Source organism: Nyctibius grandis, chromosome 2 (assembly GCF_013368605.1).
Source record: "Nyctibius grandis isolate bNycGra1 chromosome 2, bNycGra1.pri, whole genome shotgun sequence".
Lineage (NCBI taxonomy): Eukaryota > Metazoa > Chordata > Aves > Nyctibiiformes > Nyctibiidae > Nyctibius > Nyctibius grandis.
In genome coordinates this window covers 123,080,033-123,096,808 of record NC_090659.1, presented here as the reverse complement: position 1 = coordinate 123,096,808, position 16,776 = coordinate 123,080,033, and the positions used below count along the sequence as shown (strand labels likewise).

At 45.7% G+C, this 16,776-nt stretch overlaps 1 protein-coding gene across 2 annotated transcripts in view; it reads right to left on the bottom strand.

The window, feature by feature from the left end:
- NARS2 (asparaginyl-tRNA synthetase 2, mitochondrial) overlaps positions 1 to 11,878 on the bottom strand; it is a 57,485-nt gene extending 45,607 nt beyond the window's left edge. For both annotated transcript variants that reach the window (XM_068421273.1, XM_068421272.1), the window contains exons 1-5: positions 11,678 to 11,878; positions 7,971 to 8,080; positions 6,971 to 7,091; positions 6,142 to 6,282; positions 2,502 to 2,582 (exon numbers count right to left, since the gene is read on the bottom strand). In XM_068421273.1, coding sequence (XP_068277374.1) covers positions 2,502 to 2,582; positions 6,142 to 6,282; positions 6,971 to 7,091; positions 7,971 to 8,080; positions 11,678 to 11,812 — 588 coding nt within the window. In that variant the 5' untranslated portion in view covers positions 11,813 to 11,878. The remainder of the gene's footprint in view (positions 1 to 2,501; positions 2,583 to 6,141; positions 6,283 to 6,970; positions 7,092 to 7,970; positions 8,081 to 11,677) is intronic.
- Between the last annotated feature and the right edge of the window lie 4,898 nt (positions 11,879 to 16,776).

Below are 16,776 nucleotides of genomic sequence, written 5' to 3'. Positions count from 1 at the left end.
GCTGAACATATAAACAAACACAAATCCTACAGGATTAAGAGGTCTAGGAATCAAAGATCATATGCCTTCAAAAAGCATTTTCCTTCTAACTCAAGATACATTTCTTCAAGTCTCATTTAAAAACAGATTCCTACTCTCTTCCCTTCCACCATTTCCAAAGAATGTGTGGGCCTGAGCAGCCACCAGACATTAGTCAGAGGATTAAAATTGTGCCAGTCAGGAGAAGACAGCTAGTAAAAGGCAATGGTTCACAGTGGGTGCAAAAGCAGCCTCTACTTGGGTCCTAAAGGCTACTCAACCAAAGTTTTTAACTAATTCCACCCACAGCAGGACAGCAGGATAATCAACTGGCGAGACTATCAGTTCTATACACTGCCAAAGGAGCTACAAAAAAAAAAAAGGCAGAAGAAACAACCTGTACGCAGCAGGTGTATTGTAACTACTACAAATTCAGGAGCAATAGGACACCAATTTATGTTCTGGTTGCAACTGGAGGATAAGTCTTAAAACTTAAAGTACAGGATTTAAACATTTTTTTAAATTGAAGAATCTAGTTTGCAGGTTGCTTTCACTGATTCCCATCACCGTAATTCTTGGCTACTGCTCAAATACAAAAGGAACAGGAATTTATTTTCTCCCTTGGCCTGTGCAAGCAGGGAATTAAGGGCTAGTTTAAAAGTGACTAAATACAGCAGATGGGGAATGTGTTGATGCTTGGTTTGATTAAAAGCCTACAGAGGTTCTGGGTTTGCTGCAAATACCACACCCTTATTTTTATGTTTGACACCCTTATGTCACCCTTATTTTTATGTCTGACAGCCTCACACACATGGCCCAAGGAAGGCTTAATCTTCCCCAGATTTCTACTGGAACAGTGACACTGTTTCTTGACAGTGAGTGAAGTGGTGACAGTGGGATAGCAAGTGGTCTTGGATCTCTGCTAGCCAAGACCAATTCTGAACAGAGCTTTGCAGAAACAAAACCAAGTCCTAAATTAGGCCGGACAACGAAGTGGTGCTCAAAGGAGAAACACGAAATCAGGGAGAACTTCCCACTTCCCAGCAGCAAGTGGGTTTCTGAAGCCCTTTCTTTGTGGCACAGGATCTGACTCAGCACTTCCTCCATGCCTTTCAAGCAGAGCTGTCACTACATTTCTCCAAGATAGGTATTATTTACACCTAAGCAATTACACTGGAGAGAGAGCAAGAGGTTTGCTTTGAACTGTGCATTTAGTTAAGATCCACTTTATACAAGTTTCAGGCTCACAGTTTAGCACCTCAATCAACATTTGCATCAGTGCTTCTGTTACTACCAGCCACCTACGCTGTAGTCCTGCATCCTCTACAGCTTTCAAGTGGAGACAATTTGTACCAAAGACGTAATACACCGTACAGCTGCAAACCGTATAATGTTCTCATCATTAAGTGTCACTTGTTTTCACATCTTAATTTGCATGTAACAGCCTGGAATGAACCTTTGATAGCATTAAGGGATCTCAATTAAACAGGAACAATTTAGTTCAGTTAATCAACTCTATTGTCCCAGCAAGCAAAACGCTGAGCCACATGTACTGGTCTGGAAGGAATCACTAGCAGCACAGGTTAGACCTTGAGATCCTGAAGAACCTGTACACGGAGACTTTTTGTCATGAGGCTGTGCAAAGAGTAGAAGATGCGATCCTGCAGCAAGCAACTGCTACCTCAACAATTTTTCTTTTGCTTACAGATGATTCACCAGCAAGGCTGGAGCCAATAAGCATAAGTGGCAATGGATGTAATTGTTTGAAACAGACGAGTTAATTTCAACTACAGAAGTATAAAAAGCAGATGGAATTTCTTGTGATTCATGGATGTGGGGGTTAGGAATCATGAGAAATCTGTGGGGAAGATCTTAGTGGTTATAGCTATATTTAAGTTTCATATGAGATTTAGGCCCAAGACGTGAAGTACTTTATATAGTGATAGATTGTGGCAGTAATTTGGTGGATGGATGGGTAGACTTGGCAACATTGGGGGAGAATTCCGACATACAACAGGAGTAGCTTGTAGGGAGGAATATAAAGACAGGTGAAAAGGAGTTTTAGGTATTGCTGACTTTCTCTAAGGAGTTATCTCATGGTGAATTATATTCTTTGTTTCAAAGCTAAGAAATAATTGCGTGTAGTAGGCTGTCCTGAATGTCCCGTCCCTTCTCTGGGGCTCTTATGATCACATCTTTCTGTTTACCAAGATGTTCCACCTCCCTCTGTTGTTCTTTGTAAACTTTTCCACAGCACCGGAGATAGAAAAATCTCATCAGTACAAAAGGTGCTGATTGATACACAAAACAGCAATTTAAAAAAAAAATATTAGTTGAAGCAAAGGACTGCTATATTAAAAAAATAATCACAGAAGTACGTAAAGGAAAGATTTTGTAAAGACAAACATTTCCTCTAACCTTCAATGACTCCAGAACTGCTCTGCAAGCAAAAACCAAAACAAACTTTATGCAACCCAACTTACCTCAATTTGAAAGAGTTCCCCGGCACCTTCACAGTCATTTGAGGTAATTATGGGAGTATGAATATGCACGTAGCCGTTCTCCTGGAACAGACAGAACACTAAAAGTTAACTAGCTAAAGATATCAAACATCAGCTTCAAGGATGACATCAACCAGCACACATCATAACTCAGCGATTAGCCCCCAACCAAGACAGCATATGTACTCTTTTAGGCAACTTCTGCCTTACATGGACAAAGACAGAGGACTAACTAAATGCTAGCATGATTTACAAATCAAGGTTTACTACTTGTGCTTTTTCCTCCATGTTTCATAAAGAAATGAGACTTATGCCATTATAATGGGTTTTTGCAACTGCCCATCTCCACACCATTGCCCTTTCTTCTCACCTCATCCAGTATTTTTATACTTTTGGGCAGTTTCAATCAAATTCATCCCTATGGCCTCAACATTTTAGTTTCTTCCAACTTCTTGGAAGCTGGTGGTTAGGCAGAGGACACTCTCTTAGTGTTCTTCACTAAGAAATTATCAAGTGTGTCAGATGACAGAAATCACACATTGCATGGGAGAGAGACCTTAAAAACATCCACCCACTATGGAAGTGACAGTCCCACCTCACATCTTCTGAGATATCGAAGTCAAACTGATTTTTTAAGAGATAGGGTATAACCTGGCTTGGTCATGGAGAATTAGCCATTCATGTAATAGTTCATAGATCCAGCAGAGGCTTCTGAAACCAGGAAGGCTGTATGAAGAAAGAGTCTCTGTTCTGTGGGTTTCTCTGCAGTGCAGTCATAGGCTTTTAAACCAGCTGCGACCAAATTTTCAGTGGATGGGTACATCAAGCAGATCTTAAGACAATCACATACAGGATTTTAGAGGCAAAACTGGGAACAGAACTCTAGTAACCATCAGCTTCATAACTTTAGTCTCAGTACAGAGATCACTGGCGGAGCAGAGAGATGCCTGTGCATGTCAAGGCAAACAAGAACCTGGAACTAGCTGATTTCAGCTGTGAGCAAAGGAGTTCTTTTCTCTTGCATCACTGTAATGTCTAGGACAAAGGGAACCCCCTTAAAATCAGGGTGTGCCAGCATTACCGTGATACAGGCAATGATGTAGCATAACCCATTATCTATTTACACAAAACACTAATAAAAAAAAGATAAAAAAGCAAAGGAGCAAATGTTTCTAAAAGCTTAGCTTTACGGCTTTTACTAGGATAACACAAATCGACCATTCATACGACAGGTCCCGGTCCTTATCACCAGCTAGTTTAAAGGCTAAGAAGACAGGAGCAGTATTTACTGCCCATCCTGAGACTCAAACTAACATTAGTTTGGACCAAAGAGCTCGTATGGACATGCAATGCATTTTGCGGAATTACTCTACCATGACCAAGAGGAAGTAAAGTCCCTGCAGTCAGCTCTAGGCTACCTTGGTTACAGGTGGAAAGACCAAGTGCCCAGCAGGAGCTCCTCACGGAGATCCAGTTACTACGCAGAAAGATGTTTTGGAGCCAGAACTACTTGCTTTGCCCAGGGAAGGCAGTTTTAGCCTATCAATACAAAATGCAGGTCTCCCACAATCTCATGCATACTCCAGAGACTTGCTGGTCTCCCAACCCTACATGAGATTTTGGAATATTTCCCAAACTACAGCAACCATTACCACTGTAGGAGGAAGGAGGCACATTTCATACAGAAGACCCCTTATGTGCTTTGGAAAGGAATGTGAACTGCACAGGTCTGAAAACTGGTGTCCATGATGAGGATCCCATAAAAACCTCTTGTATAGTTACCCTTATTAAAGTTCCTAAAATACTTCAAGTCACATTACTGGCCCTGACAAACCTGGAAGTTGAGGTTGCCATTCACATTGCAACCATTTCACTGTGCCTAGGAACAATGTTCTTATCCCACTTGGACCACAATACTCAGGAGAAGATTTAAAGATGGCATTTTAGCTTTCAATACCCAAATCAAAGACATTTGGCATTAGTCATTCACTGCTGGAAACGAATAGGCTAAAAAAAAAAAAGAAGTTTTTAAAGTTACAGGAATCTAGATAATTTCAAGTGTGTACTCAAAAATCCCCACTTATTTTCTTTCACCATTAAGCTCTTTACAGCTTTGCACAGTGAAAACATTCCAATTATACTTTCTAGTTATTGTATGTTCTGACACTGCCTAGTTGGAAATTGCAACACTCCTGGGATGATGTAGGTGGCAATTTAAAAAGACTACTTTCCTTTCATCAGAAATGGAGCAAATCACAGACGTTCCTGGTGCTAGGAGAGTCATAAGTATTCACAAATATCAGGTCTAGGACCAAATTTTCCTTATCCCTTTAAAAATAACTTTAGTGTAGCTGCTGCTGCTAAATTAATGATACTTTATATTTTTTAATACTGCTCAGCTCTCGAGCATTTTAAACAGCAAGGTATGTCAGAGTCTGAGTCGGAGTTAATCTGGAGAAGTAAAGCCTCTGTCAGAATAAGACGCTTTTTTGCATCTCAGCTGGCTTCCTTGCGCAAGTCTGAAGTCCCAAATTGTTGTAGGCAATGCCATCTAGTGGTACGACATCAGACACCAGTGAAGACCATTCCCAGCAGAGCTGGGTTCTGTTGTAGTAGCTGGCACAATGCTGACACCACCAGCAGCTTTACCTGACACACCTGACACAGGATTTCTATGAGGCTCTTAAAAAAAATAATCTTCTAAATACCACGCAATTCCATACCGATAACTCTTAGAGCAAGAAAAACTTTGCCACTGCAAGCGACAAATACCAGCGTACTCAGGACCAGAAATTCAATCTCAAAAATTCTGACCTGTTCTTTGGGCCACATTAACTACTACATATGAATTTTGTAACCAGAATGCTCTGAATAAGATTCTACTCAAACTAAAGCCAGTTGATCTAAACTAAAACATGTTTATTTCAATTAACAGCTTTAAAATAAAGGGCTCAGGTGCGCTTGAGCGCCACCTACTCATGCAAAGAATTGCATGGTCTCTATATGGCACCTGCAATCAGAGTTAATTCATTGCCCCGATCACCAGCACAAACCCTGTACCATGCCCAGAGCTTAAGAGGGATACATTCATAAAGTGCAGGTGTCTCCTACCCATCAGTTTGAAATGCATCAAAACAGGAGTCTCCTAATGGTAGCTAACAGCATCCACACAGACTTGGAACGCAGTAACAGAAAGGTAGAACTGAGAAGAATAACACGAAGCTCTGAGTCAGTCTGTCAGTTCTTTCCCTGTGGGAGGAGGCTTCTGTCAAGGACCGTAAGGTCACTGCCAAGGGTGGGTTTAATGACTCCTTATTATGTTGTGTTCCACAGACCACACACACTCGCAGGAAATTATATTGCAACTTAGTGAAAGGGATAAAATAACTAACAGGACATGGGTGGAAAGATGGTAACGAGACCACAGATGTGCTAATCTGATCATGAGCAACAATCTGGCCGAGGCCTTGGTCAGGCTCATGCCTAGACCTAAGCCTAGGACAGAAAACCACCATGTCCAAAATCCATACCCTACAGTCAAGACATCGCACTCCCTCCCTCCTAACGTGAAGCCAAACTGGGGGAGTGTTTTACACATACGGCTTGGTACAGAAGGGACTACCTGGAAGAATGAGTGGATGGCTGCAGTGGCTTCACTGCGGATTCTCAAGAGGGAGCCAAGCGTGTTGCTTCTGCATCGCAGGTGAGGGAACTGTCGGACATACTCCAGCGGGTGCCTCTTCTTCAATTTCAAGGGGAACGACTGAAAACAACAGAAGAAAACCAAGAGGATGAGAACTTGGAGTCAACAGTTTTATTGCTATTCATGGAATACCATCTCTGCTTACTAAAACTCCTCCGTCATTACAGAACAGAGAAGAACTAGATGCTTTTGCCTATTTTCTCTAGTTATTTTGTGGATTTTATAATGCTTGCAGCAGAGCGAGAGCCATGAACACAGGAGAGAGTATTAGTGCTCTGAAATACTCCACCTTTTGGATGTTGAGTGCCCTTGAAAGCCAGCTGTTTATCTCACTGCTGCAACAGCAAGCTTGTTCCAAATGTGCCTGTGGCAGATACGGTTCTTCCACCTGCACAATCTTCAGTTTTCAGTCAGTCCCACTGCTTCTCCAATTCATATCCCAGCCTGACTTACCAGGTGAACCACCTGGCACAGGTAACTGCTTCAGGGTGGGACAAATGCATGCTCTTAGCTGCCAGCATGTGTGCCAGTTTCCACGTAGAAACAGCTCTGCCACTGAGAGCTTTCATGGCGATTCCATATTTCTCCTTTGACATACCCTATAGACCCCGCTGAGAAATCAAAGCCTGCCGGAGCACTCAGGCTTAAAGAAGATACAGTTTGAAGTATGCTTTGCTGGATACTCAGACCTTTTGAAATTCATTTCCAAAGCAGTCCTACTGGTTGGAGTCCTGCTGCAGTAACATACCCAAGTATCACAAGGTCCCACCACACGGATGGTTTCGGCTTTCAGCTCCGTGTTTTGCATCCTGTGAGGACTTTTGACCAGTTTCCCTTGCACTTCCACTGCACTTCCAAAAGTCAGGTCTCTAATAAACCAAGAAAAAACAACAGCTAATTAGGTGGTGATACAAAGTCAACTACATTCAGAAGAGAGATTCCTGTTAATTTAGCTGGACCACTTGAGATCACAAGAGATACTGTAGCCATAGGGCTTAACTGATGAAATGAAAAATTATGAAATGCATAGTTGGGAATGTGAATAGATTCACAAAGCTATAGAAGAATTTCGGACAAGGTAAGGGTGTTGGACCAGTCAGGGGAAAAGAGACAGGCTTTTATTAGAAGGGGCTATTGGTGGGGACAAACCAGGCTTATAAAAAAAAAATAATTTAAAAAAATTTAAAAAAAATCCAGTTACATGCAGAAGGCTCCCAGACCTCTCAAAACTCCCAACCCTAGCCCAAAGAACAACTGAGAGTAACAAACAAAATGAAGCTGTAAAACAAGTGCATTATTTTATTACACTAGAACAGGCATGCCTGTCTAGGGGGTACGCCTACTGACCCAGCTCTGAAGTTGTTATAGGATGAGCAACAGGCTCTCCAAAACCTGGGGGACAGTCATCCCTGGCTACGTTGTGTGATTTCCAAGCAAGTCTAAGAGTAGTCCAGAACGCTTACACTGCTACAGCTATTGAGAAAATTAGGTCCAAATTAATCTCCCAGGACAAGCAACTGAACCACAAGGCCTCAGCTAAGTGGAGACAGAGTAGTCAAACTCTCCCATCCTAAAAACACATCCAGAGACCCCAGACTGCGGTAGTGCCTTTCCTGTGGTCAGGTGACAGCTGCTAGAGGCTCCTCCAGCAGCCTGGTGAGTCACTGGGACAGGAAAGGAGGCCTCAGCAGACCCCTCCAAGCACTGATCGACACAGATATTTCTGCAGGTATCTCAAATCGACCAACCTATTTTCCAGACTGGGGTCAGCAACCACCTGGAGGTTTTCCAGACAACTCCCATCGTTTATATGCAGGAACAAAACTTCCTTCTGGGATCGGACAGAGCGGACCCAGCCCTAGAGGGAAAAGAAAAATAAATCTTATTTCTTCGCATGGACTCTGTGTAGTCATGCTCTTCTTCCAGCTGAGCTGGACATGCTACTTCAGGCCTATTTTAACTTCTTATTGAAATCAAAGGAAATATTTCTTTAGGGGTAACAAAAATAAAAAATAATTAAAAAAAAGTCAGTGTAAGTTTTTCTATTGACTTCAAAGCAAAGAGGAACAAATCCTTAGGCAAAGACATCAATTCTCCTCCTGAGTACAGCAGGCATAATTAAATCTACCTGCGTCTCTGGGGAGCTGAGAATATGGAAAACAGCAAAGTGGTCTGAAGATGAAAAGCATTTTAGCAAAGTACATATTCTTATTAACGATGTCCCTTCAAAACACTTCTTACTGCAACAGGAGAGACCAGTAATGCACAGTTCTTTATGATAACAACACACTCAAGACTGTTTTGATGATTTTTAGTACCAATTTTTGTTGCTGTACCACCTGTAGGAAGGTTCCAACTGAAATTTGTTCACTAGTTGTTTACATGCCCGAAGCCATTGGACTGCTAAAACAATGATGCTGCAGCCAATAGATTCAGGTGAAAAATTACATATTCATGCAAAACAAAAATAAAAATTAATGCCCTGACAATTTTGGATGTTTCTCACCTCAAAAGCAAGACTGCTACACTGTTCCCACGGGGAAAAAAAACTAAGAAAAAAATCTAGAAGCGCTCTTGTCCAGTTTGACCAGAAGAATTAAAACAGTAACACAGTAGCTTTTTGTAACAGCAAAACAGCAGAACTGACCACGTACATGTCGGACTAGTCTTAATTTGAGTTTTTCAATGCGAAACAACATTTCCTTTATAGAGAAATTACAAATTTAAGTCAGTACCAAGGCATCAAGCAAAAGTAATAGCGTCCAAAATACAACTCCTTTAGTTGCTCACCAGCCCACAAGAGTTGAGAAAAAGTTCCCCTTAAAAGCAAAACTATCCGCTGGGCAGCTTCCAGCTCATCTTATAATAATACTGTAGAGAACAACAAAAAGCAGCGCTGATTAAACAACCAAACTGCCTCTTTTCCAACCAGTTTTGTCTTTTGCTTAACTATAAGTGTCCAAGTAGTTCCAATGACTTCAAACTGTGCAAGTGCTTTAGGGATTTTATACCAGGCAAACCAATGCGAATCCATCTACTTCTGTTGTCTAGACCGAACAAACTCCAAGAATTAAACAGTACCAAAAGTAAAGCATTCTTAAAATTACAACATGATTACTAACACAGACAAGGCATTAGACAAGCTTGTATAACGAGGGGAGGACAACTGCATACAAAAACTATGGAAGATTTTAAAGTCATAAACCTAATGATTAACAAAACTTCTGCTTTTGCTCCAGCCTCACAATTTCAGACGGGCATTTACCTAAACGCCTTCTGCAGCGTGTTCCACCCAAGGCAAGCACTAACACAAGAACCAAGAGTCTAAAGCCTGATAATATGAGGATGCCCAAATGCTTATGGCTAAAGCAACAGGTGTTTAAAAGGTATTTCACACAGTAACATGCCTGACGCTGTTGTGTTTATCCTCTGTATTCCAGTAAATCCCCAGAACGTCACATACATTATACTTGATGAACGACGTTTAAGGTATAATGGCAAATGTTGTTCTTAGTTTCTTTCCTCCTAAGCGCTCCTTAACAAAACACACAAAACCCCTGAAGAGAGAAACATTCTCAGGAGCATTTTTTCTACCTCATCAGGCTGTTCTGGGATCTGTTAAAGGAGATAAGTCTTGCATCCTGCAATAGGAAATAAAAGCATACCCACAGGCGTGTATTGGAGCAGCAGAGGCTGTGGCAGTCATGTTTTGACCACTTCACACCTCACCAGCAGCAGTGTGTAGTGATGATCCTGACTCAGACCAGACTGCACATTCCAATAACCTGGCCATAATAAGGTTGGTTTTAAGTCAGCCAATACCCCAACACAGTTTAATACAAAAAAAAAACCATTTTTGCCAGCACAGGGGAAGAGCAACAAAGCAGCAAAGACCTGGAGCAAAATAAACCAAAATAAACCCCGCAGTATTGCCAATTTTAGCATCAGTTTATTCCAGCTTGCATTATTTATAAAACTATAGCTGACAAGCACCTATATTGGATGAGCTTCTTCCTACCCTACTGGGTTTCATCTATGTGTGTGCAGGAATACCAGCGTGCTACAAAATGGTTTTTGGGTCAACAGAATCACAGAATGGTTTGGGTTGGAAGGGACCTTCAAAGATCATCTAGTCCAACCCCCCTGCAATGGTCAGGGACACCTTTCACTTTATCAGGTTGCTCAAAGCCCCATCCAACTCAACCTTGAATACTTCCAAGGACGGGGCATCCACAGCTTCTCTGGGAAATGTATGTCAGAGTCTCACCACTCTCATTGCAAAGAAATTCTTCCTTATAAATCTAAATCTACCCTCTTTCAGTTTAATTTAAAACTGTTACCAAGTACCCCAGTCCTTTACAGATTCCTCCAGAAATACTGACAACTGCTCACTTCTAGCCAAGGGCCTTGCACTAAAGCAGGGACTATGCATCTGCAACCACTGCTCTGTCAGTGGGGAATACCAAAAAACAGGACACACAGCCCTGTGCTGAAGAAAGGTAAAGAGCTCCATTGCTAAGAAGTTAATTTATCCCAGTCTACCTTGGTTCACAATAGGAGCTGGACATGAGTCCAGCGGAGGGCCATGAAGATGCTCAGAGGGCTGGAGCACCTCTGCTATGGAGACAGGCTGAGAGAGTTGGGGCTGTTCAGCCTGGAGAAGGGAAGGCTCCGGGGAGACCTTCTAGCACCTTCCAGTACCTGAAGGGGCTACAGGAAAGTGGGAGAGGGACTTTTGACAAGGGCATGGAGTGATAGGACGAGGGGGGACAGTTTTAAACTGAAAGAGGGGAGATTTAGATTAGATACTAGGAAGAAATTCTTTACTGTGAGGGTGGTGAGACACTGGCACATGCTGCCCAGAGAAGCTGTGGCTGCCCTCTCCCTGGCAGGTTGGATGGGGCTTGGAGCAGCCTGGTCTAGTGGAAGGTGTCCCAGCCCATGGCAGGGGGGTTGGAACTAGATGGTCTTTAAGGTCATTTCCAACCCAAACCATTGTATGATTCTATGAACACCAAAGAAACTCTTATTCTTAGCTCTACTCGACACTGCTATAAACCTAGATGTGGAACAAGACCTAAAGCAAAACTTTAAAAACATCAGCACAGAGGCAATGGTTTGTTCTCCCAAACCAAGCAGGTGATAAAACCAAAACTGGACAGAGCATGTTTCAGTACAACCCACCACAGTAACAGCCTTTCCCTGTATGTGCCCTGAGTAACTTCAAAGCTTCACATCTGATACAACACCGGCGAACTGAACAAACCCAGCGAGAGCGGGCTTTAGAGACAGTAAAGGAGATCTATACGTTTAGTAAAACGTGCTGCAGAGGTTCCAGCTTTTCTCCCTGAAGCACAGGCAGTGACGCTAGCACAGGCAGTGACACCGGCGCTCCCTTCCGTGAAGGCTCCGGGTCGCTTCACGACCACGCACACCCCGACCTCCCGCCACACACCTGCACTTTAACATCGCCAGCCGGCTCCCGAGCCCCCAGCGCCTCTCGGACCCGCAGCCGCACCGCTCGCTGTGCCCGAGGCAGGGAGGAGGAGCAGCGGCGCAGGGCCTGCCACCCGCCCCGGGCCCCCAGCATGGCGGAGGCCTAGCGGGCCTGCTCCCGCCGGCGGCGCGGCCTCATCCCGCTCCCACACGGCCCCCGTGAGGGGACGCACCTCCCGCCGCCTCACGTGACCGCCTCATCCAATGGCTGCTGGGGGCTGCCCCGGAGAGCCAATGGGAACGGCGGAAGGGCCGCCTCTTCCGCCGCGTCGGCGCAAGGGCCTCTGGGAAATGTAGTTCATGGTGGGTGGGGCGGGGTTATGGCGCCGAGCAGGGCGCGGGGGGACGGGATCCGCATGACGGGAGGAGGGGGAGCCCCATGGCCACGGGGGGGATCTGCGTGTTGGTGATAGCAGACAGTTTAGTAAAAGCAAGCCTCAAAATAAGCCCTAAAATGCCTACTCTGTGTAACCTTAAGACAGAATAAACTTCTCTTTCAACAATTTTTCTTTCAGCTAAAATAACAGTACGCTCTGAAGATAACGGCATGTTTTGAAGACAGGGTCTGCTTCTGGGACTGATAACACTTAGAGTTATAGTCGTCACTGATTCTTGCTTGTGCTTAGTCTTAGAGAATCCAAGGTCTCTGTTAAATTCCTCACTAATTACAAAGAAGGGCCAGAGATAAGCAAGGCTGTGAACAACAGCTTTGTAGTGTCTTAAATGACTCGATTCATACCTCTGGTGCCAGGAGTAGAGATAAATCCTGTAAGAACCAGAACAGGATCTTCTCCTTGGAGCTACCTGCATGCGTCAACAAAAAGGCCTCAACCACGCTTGCGTGGAAGTGGGGTTATAGAGCGGACAGCATCACTATGGGGGGGTTACGACCAGTAGAGACCACCAGAGCCCACCCAAGACCCCTTCCCCAATTTAGTAAGCATGTGCAAAGACAATTACATAATATATTAGCATATGCATAAGGTTTCTTGGAATAGGTGGGCTTTACTCAGAATTGTATGAATATTCATTTTTCTATAGTGCATATAATGAGTGTGCTTTTGTCCCTCGGTGTGCATGCTAGGAGGAGAAATCCCCCATGCACCCAGCGCTGAAATAAACCAATGTCGGCTTTCTAAACTATCACTTGGTTTAGAGAGTTTTCTTGGTTACTATTTTCCGGTAACATTGGGAGGCACGGGATCCCCATGGCGGGGGTAAGGGATCCTGCCACTTTCTGGGGCCTGGGAAGTGCTGTCGCTGCCTTCTCTGCCTCAGGAGCCCCAGCTGGGCTCCCACCACCGCCATTGCATGAAGGGGCTGGGGACGGGCCAGGATAAAGCCTCTGGGGAAGAACCCAATGCTCAGCCAGGCCAGGCTGCAGTTGTGCGCCTCACCCGGTCCTGTGAGCGCTTGTGGAACGGGCTGAAGGGAGAGGCCATGCTCCTCAGCGGCAGCACGGTCTGGGGACAGCATGGTGTGGATTTCAGGGACCATCTGCCACTCTCCTATCCTCCTGGGTCCCTCTCCAGGGGGCTAAGCCCCGTGTCAGCCTGTGCTTTTCCTAATCAGGGATGCAGGACTCGGTTCTGCTCTGCAAGCCTTGTTGGGGGACAAGACCCTTCTCCTGTCCCTTTTTAAGCCTCATGACCCTCTGCCTTTTCCAGCTTCTCCGAGTGTCAGGTGAGAAGCAGCTGTCAAGAAGGTGAGAGTCTCTAGCCCTGTGGAGAGGGACTTAGAGATACTGATGGGCAAAAAACTGGATGTCAGCTGGCAATGTGCACTCGCAGCCCAGAAAGCCAACCGTATCCTGGGCTGCATCACAAGCAGCATGGCCAGCAGGGCGAGGGAGGGGATTCTTCCCCCCTACTCCGCTCTCGTGAGACCCCACCTGCAGTGCTGCGTCCTGCTCTGGGGTCCTTAGCACAGGAAAGACATGGAGCTGTTGGAGCGGGTCCAGAGGAGGCCATGAAATGATCAGAGGGCTGGAGCACCTCTGCTATGAAGACAGACTGAGAGAGTTGGGGCTGTTCAGCCTGGAGAAGAGAAGGCACCAGGGGGACGTTATTGCAGCCTTTCAATACTTAAAGAAGGCCTATAAGAAAGCGGGAGAGAGATTTTTTTACCAGGGCCTGTAGTGACAGGACAAGGGGCAATGGTTTTAAACTGAAAGAGTGTAGATTTAGATTGGGCATAAGGAAGAAATTCTTGACTGTGAGGGTGGTGAGACACTGGCCCAGGTTGCCCACAGAAGCTGTGATGCCCCCTCCCTGGCAGTGTTCAAGGTCAGGTTAGAAAGAGCTCTGAGCAACCTGATATAGTGGAAGATGTCCCTGCCCATGGCAAGGGGGTGGGATTAGATGACCTTTAAAGGTCCCTTCCAACCCAAACCATTCTATGATTCTATGAAAAAGGGGTAAAGTCAGTGCCACTTCCCCATGCAGCTCTGACTTTGCCACTCTGCCCTGCCCTTTGCCTGGTCCGTGCGCGTCCCTCTTCTGCACAGTCACGCTGCAGGAAGGCAGCAGCCGAACTGTGTGCTTGTGGTCAGAGGCTGCCTCATTCCTGTGCATTGATCTTTAGAGTATGGTGGGTGAAAGAAGAGACAGCAGCAGTGTGATGCCGCAGGGCCAGGAGGTGCTGGCAGGCAGCTTTGCAACGACACTGCTCATAAGGAGACAAATCCCTGCCTCACTGCTATGTCTCAGGTAAGAAAAGAAATGCTGGCCAGAGACCTCATTTAAAAGAAACAAGCTGGGCTCGTGCGAAAGAGAAGAGGAAAGCTTTGTAGATGCCTGGTTTTGACTTTCTCCTGTGGTGCTTTTCATCTGTGAGTGAAAAGCTTCTTGTCCTCGAAGTCCCCACGCTGCTTGCCAGGGCCTTCCTTCACCTCTGCCTTTGCTCCCAGTAAGCCGGTGTCCCCACCCGTGGCTCTCAGTCTAGACCTGAGCTCCGAGCTGCCTTGAAAGTCCGTCCCGAGGAATTAGAGCTGCAGAGCAGGGTCATGGATATAACCGGGTGGATGAGAAAGACATTCAGAGGAAGGATAGGAGACCACAGGGAGGGGTGCAAGGAATCACAGAATCACAGACTGGTTGGGGTTGGAAGGGACCTCTGGAGATCATCTAGTCCAACCCCCTGCCAAAGCAGGGTCACCCAGAGCATGTTGCACAGGGTTGCGTCCAGGCGGGTTTTGAATATCTCCAGAGAAGGAGACTCCCCACCCTCCCTGGGCAGCCTGTGCCAGTGCTCTGCCACCCTCAAAGGAAAGAAGTTTTTCCTCATACTGAGATGGAACTTCCCATGTTTTAGTTTGTGCCCGTTGCCCCTTGTCCTGTCACTGGGCACCAGAGAAGAGTCTGGCCCCATCCTCTTGACACCCACCCCTAAGGTATTTGTGAGCATTGATAAGATCCCCCTCAGTCTTTTCTTCTCCAGGTTAAACAGACCCAGCTCCCTCAGCCTCTCCTCTTAAGAGAGACGCTCCAGTCCTCTGACCATCTCTGTAGCCCTCTGCTGGACTCTCTCCAATAGTTCCTTGTCTTTCTTGAACTGGGGTAGTGAGAACTGGGCTAGAAGTGCATCCTCAGCCAACGAGGACACAACTTGTCCAATGTCCATCCTCCGTGCTGCTGCAAGGAATCGGGCAGACCGCCTGGACATACGCAGGTTACTGCCTCAGTGCTGGATGGAAACACAGGGGCACATGTGTCTTGGTGCTCCTGAGTGAGCAAAATTAGTTTTGTTTTAATGCCAATCACCGTCTCTTCCTGTAAGGGCCAGCACTGACCTTTGCTGCGTGTTGGTACGGGGTTGTGATGTGGTTTCTTACAGAATCACAGCACAGGAAGGAGCTGGTACTGCTGCAGTGGCAGGCAGAGACATAGGATGTAAATTGGTGGGAAATTAGGGCTCTATCATTCAGGGAACTCCTGGCTTAATGTGAGAATTAGACGAGTGTGTAATGACTGTTCAGCGCATGTTACGTGTTCTCTCTGCCCAGTCATAAATGGTGCATTTATTACTGCTCTCCATTACAGGTTTTTCCTCTCTTGTTCGGCCCATACTGTCCTAGAATATTTTTTCCAGGGTTATTTGACTCATAAAACCCTCTCCAGGCCAGATAAACAATTAATTTAGGGGGTAATTAGGGAGCAACAACAATGACAGTGTCTAAATACACCAGGAAAGGGGTAAGGTCCTTCCCCTCAGACCCATCTGCCCCAGGGCCTGCTATGGGTCTTTTGAGGGAAGAGGGTAACACAGGAAAGTCCAGCCTCAAATTTCTAGGGTTGGACTTGAGCTTTTCCCATCACGCTGAACATCCTTCCTTCTAAAGACCAAATGGTATCACTGGAGAGGGCAGGAATTTGGTCCATCAGTCCCCAAAAGAAAATGAGGATGAAGCACTAGCAAGAGTGCAAAGCTGACAGTCTCCCAGATGGCTTTTCTGCCCTCAGAGCTCAGCTCTACATCAGCTGCTGCTCCATACACCCTGATCTGCTCCACACTCCCTTTTGCTGAGTTCCTCACCTGGGGCTGATGCTGCAGGGACTTAGTCACGTTGCTGTGAGCCGTTCCAGGCTCCGGGACTGCAGACAGTGCTGACAGGCACAGGCTCCAGCAATTTTTTTTTAGATGGCAGGGGGGCAGACAGGGGTTGTCGTGTTCCCAGAGCTCTCCAACAAACATCGATTTGTTCCCAACAGAGGTGACCATCCTCTTTTCACTGCTGGATGCTGTCCTTGCTGGCCAGCAGTTTGTCAACGTCACTTCCGTGAACCATTTGTGACCCCAGGTCTCAGGTTCTTTCAGTAGGTTCATATGTGTCCATACAGTGCTGTAGTTAGCTCCTAGCTCTGTTCCCTCTCTGGCACACGAACTGGGTGTTTTGGACCTGGTTTGGGTGTCTGCAAAGAGCACAACAGTGTCTGAATGTATATTTTGTTTCTTTCCCTGCAGAGCAGAGCTCTTCTAAAAGCTCTCCAGAGGGCACTGGTGCTGTTTGTGGATCAGATTAGTCATGTAAGTCTGGGCTGGGAGGCAGGAAGCTGGTTG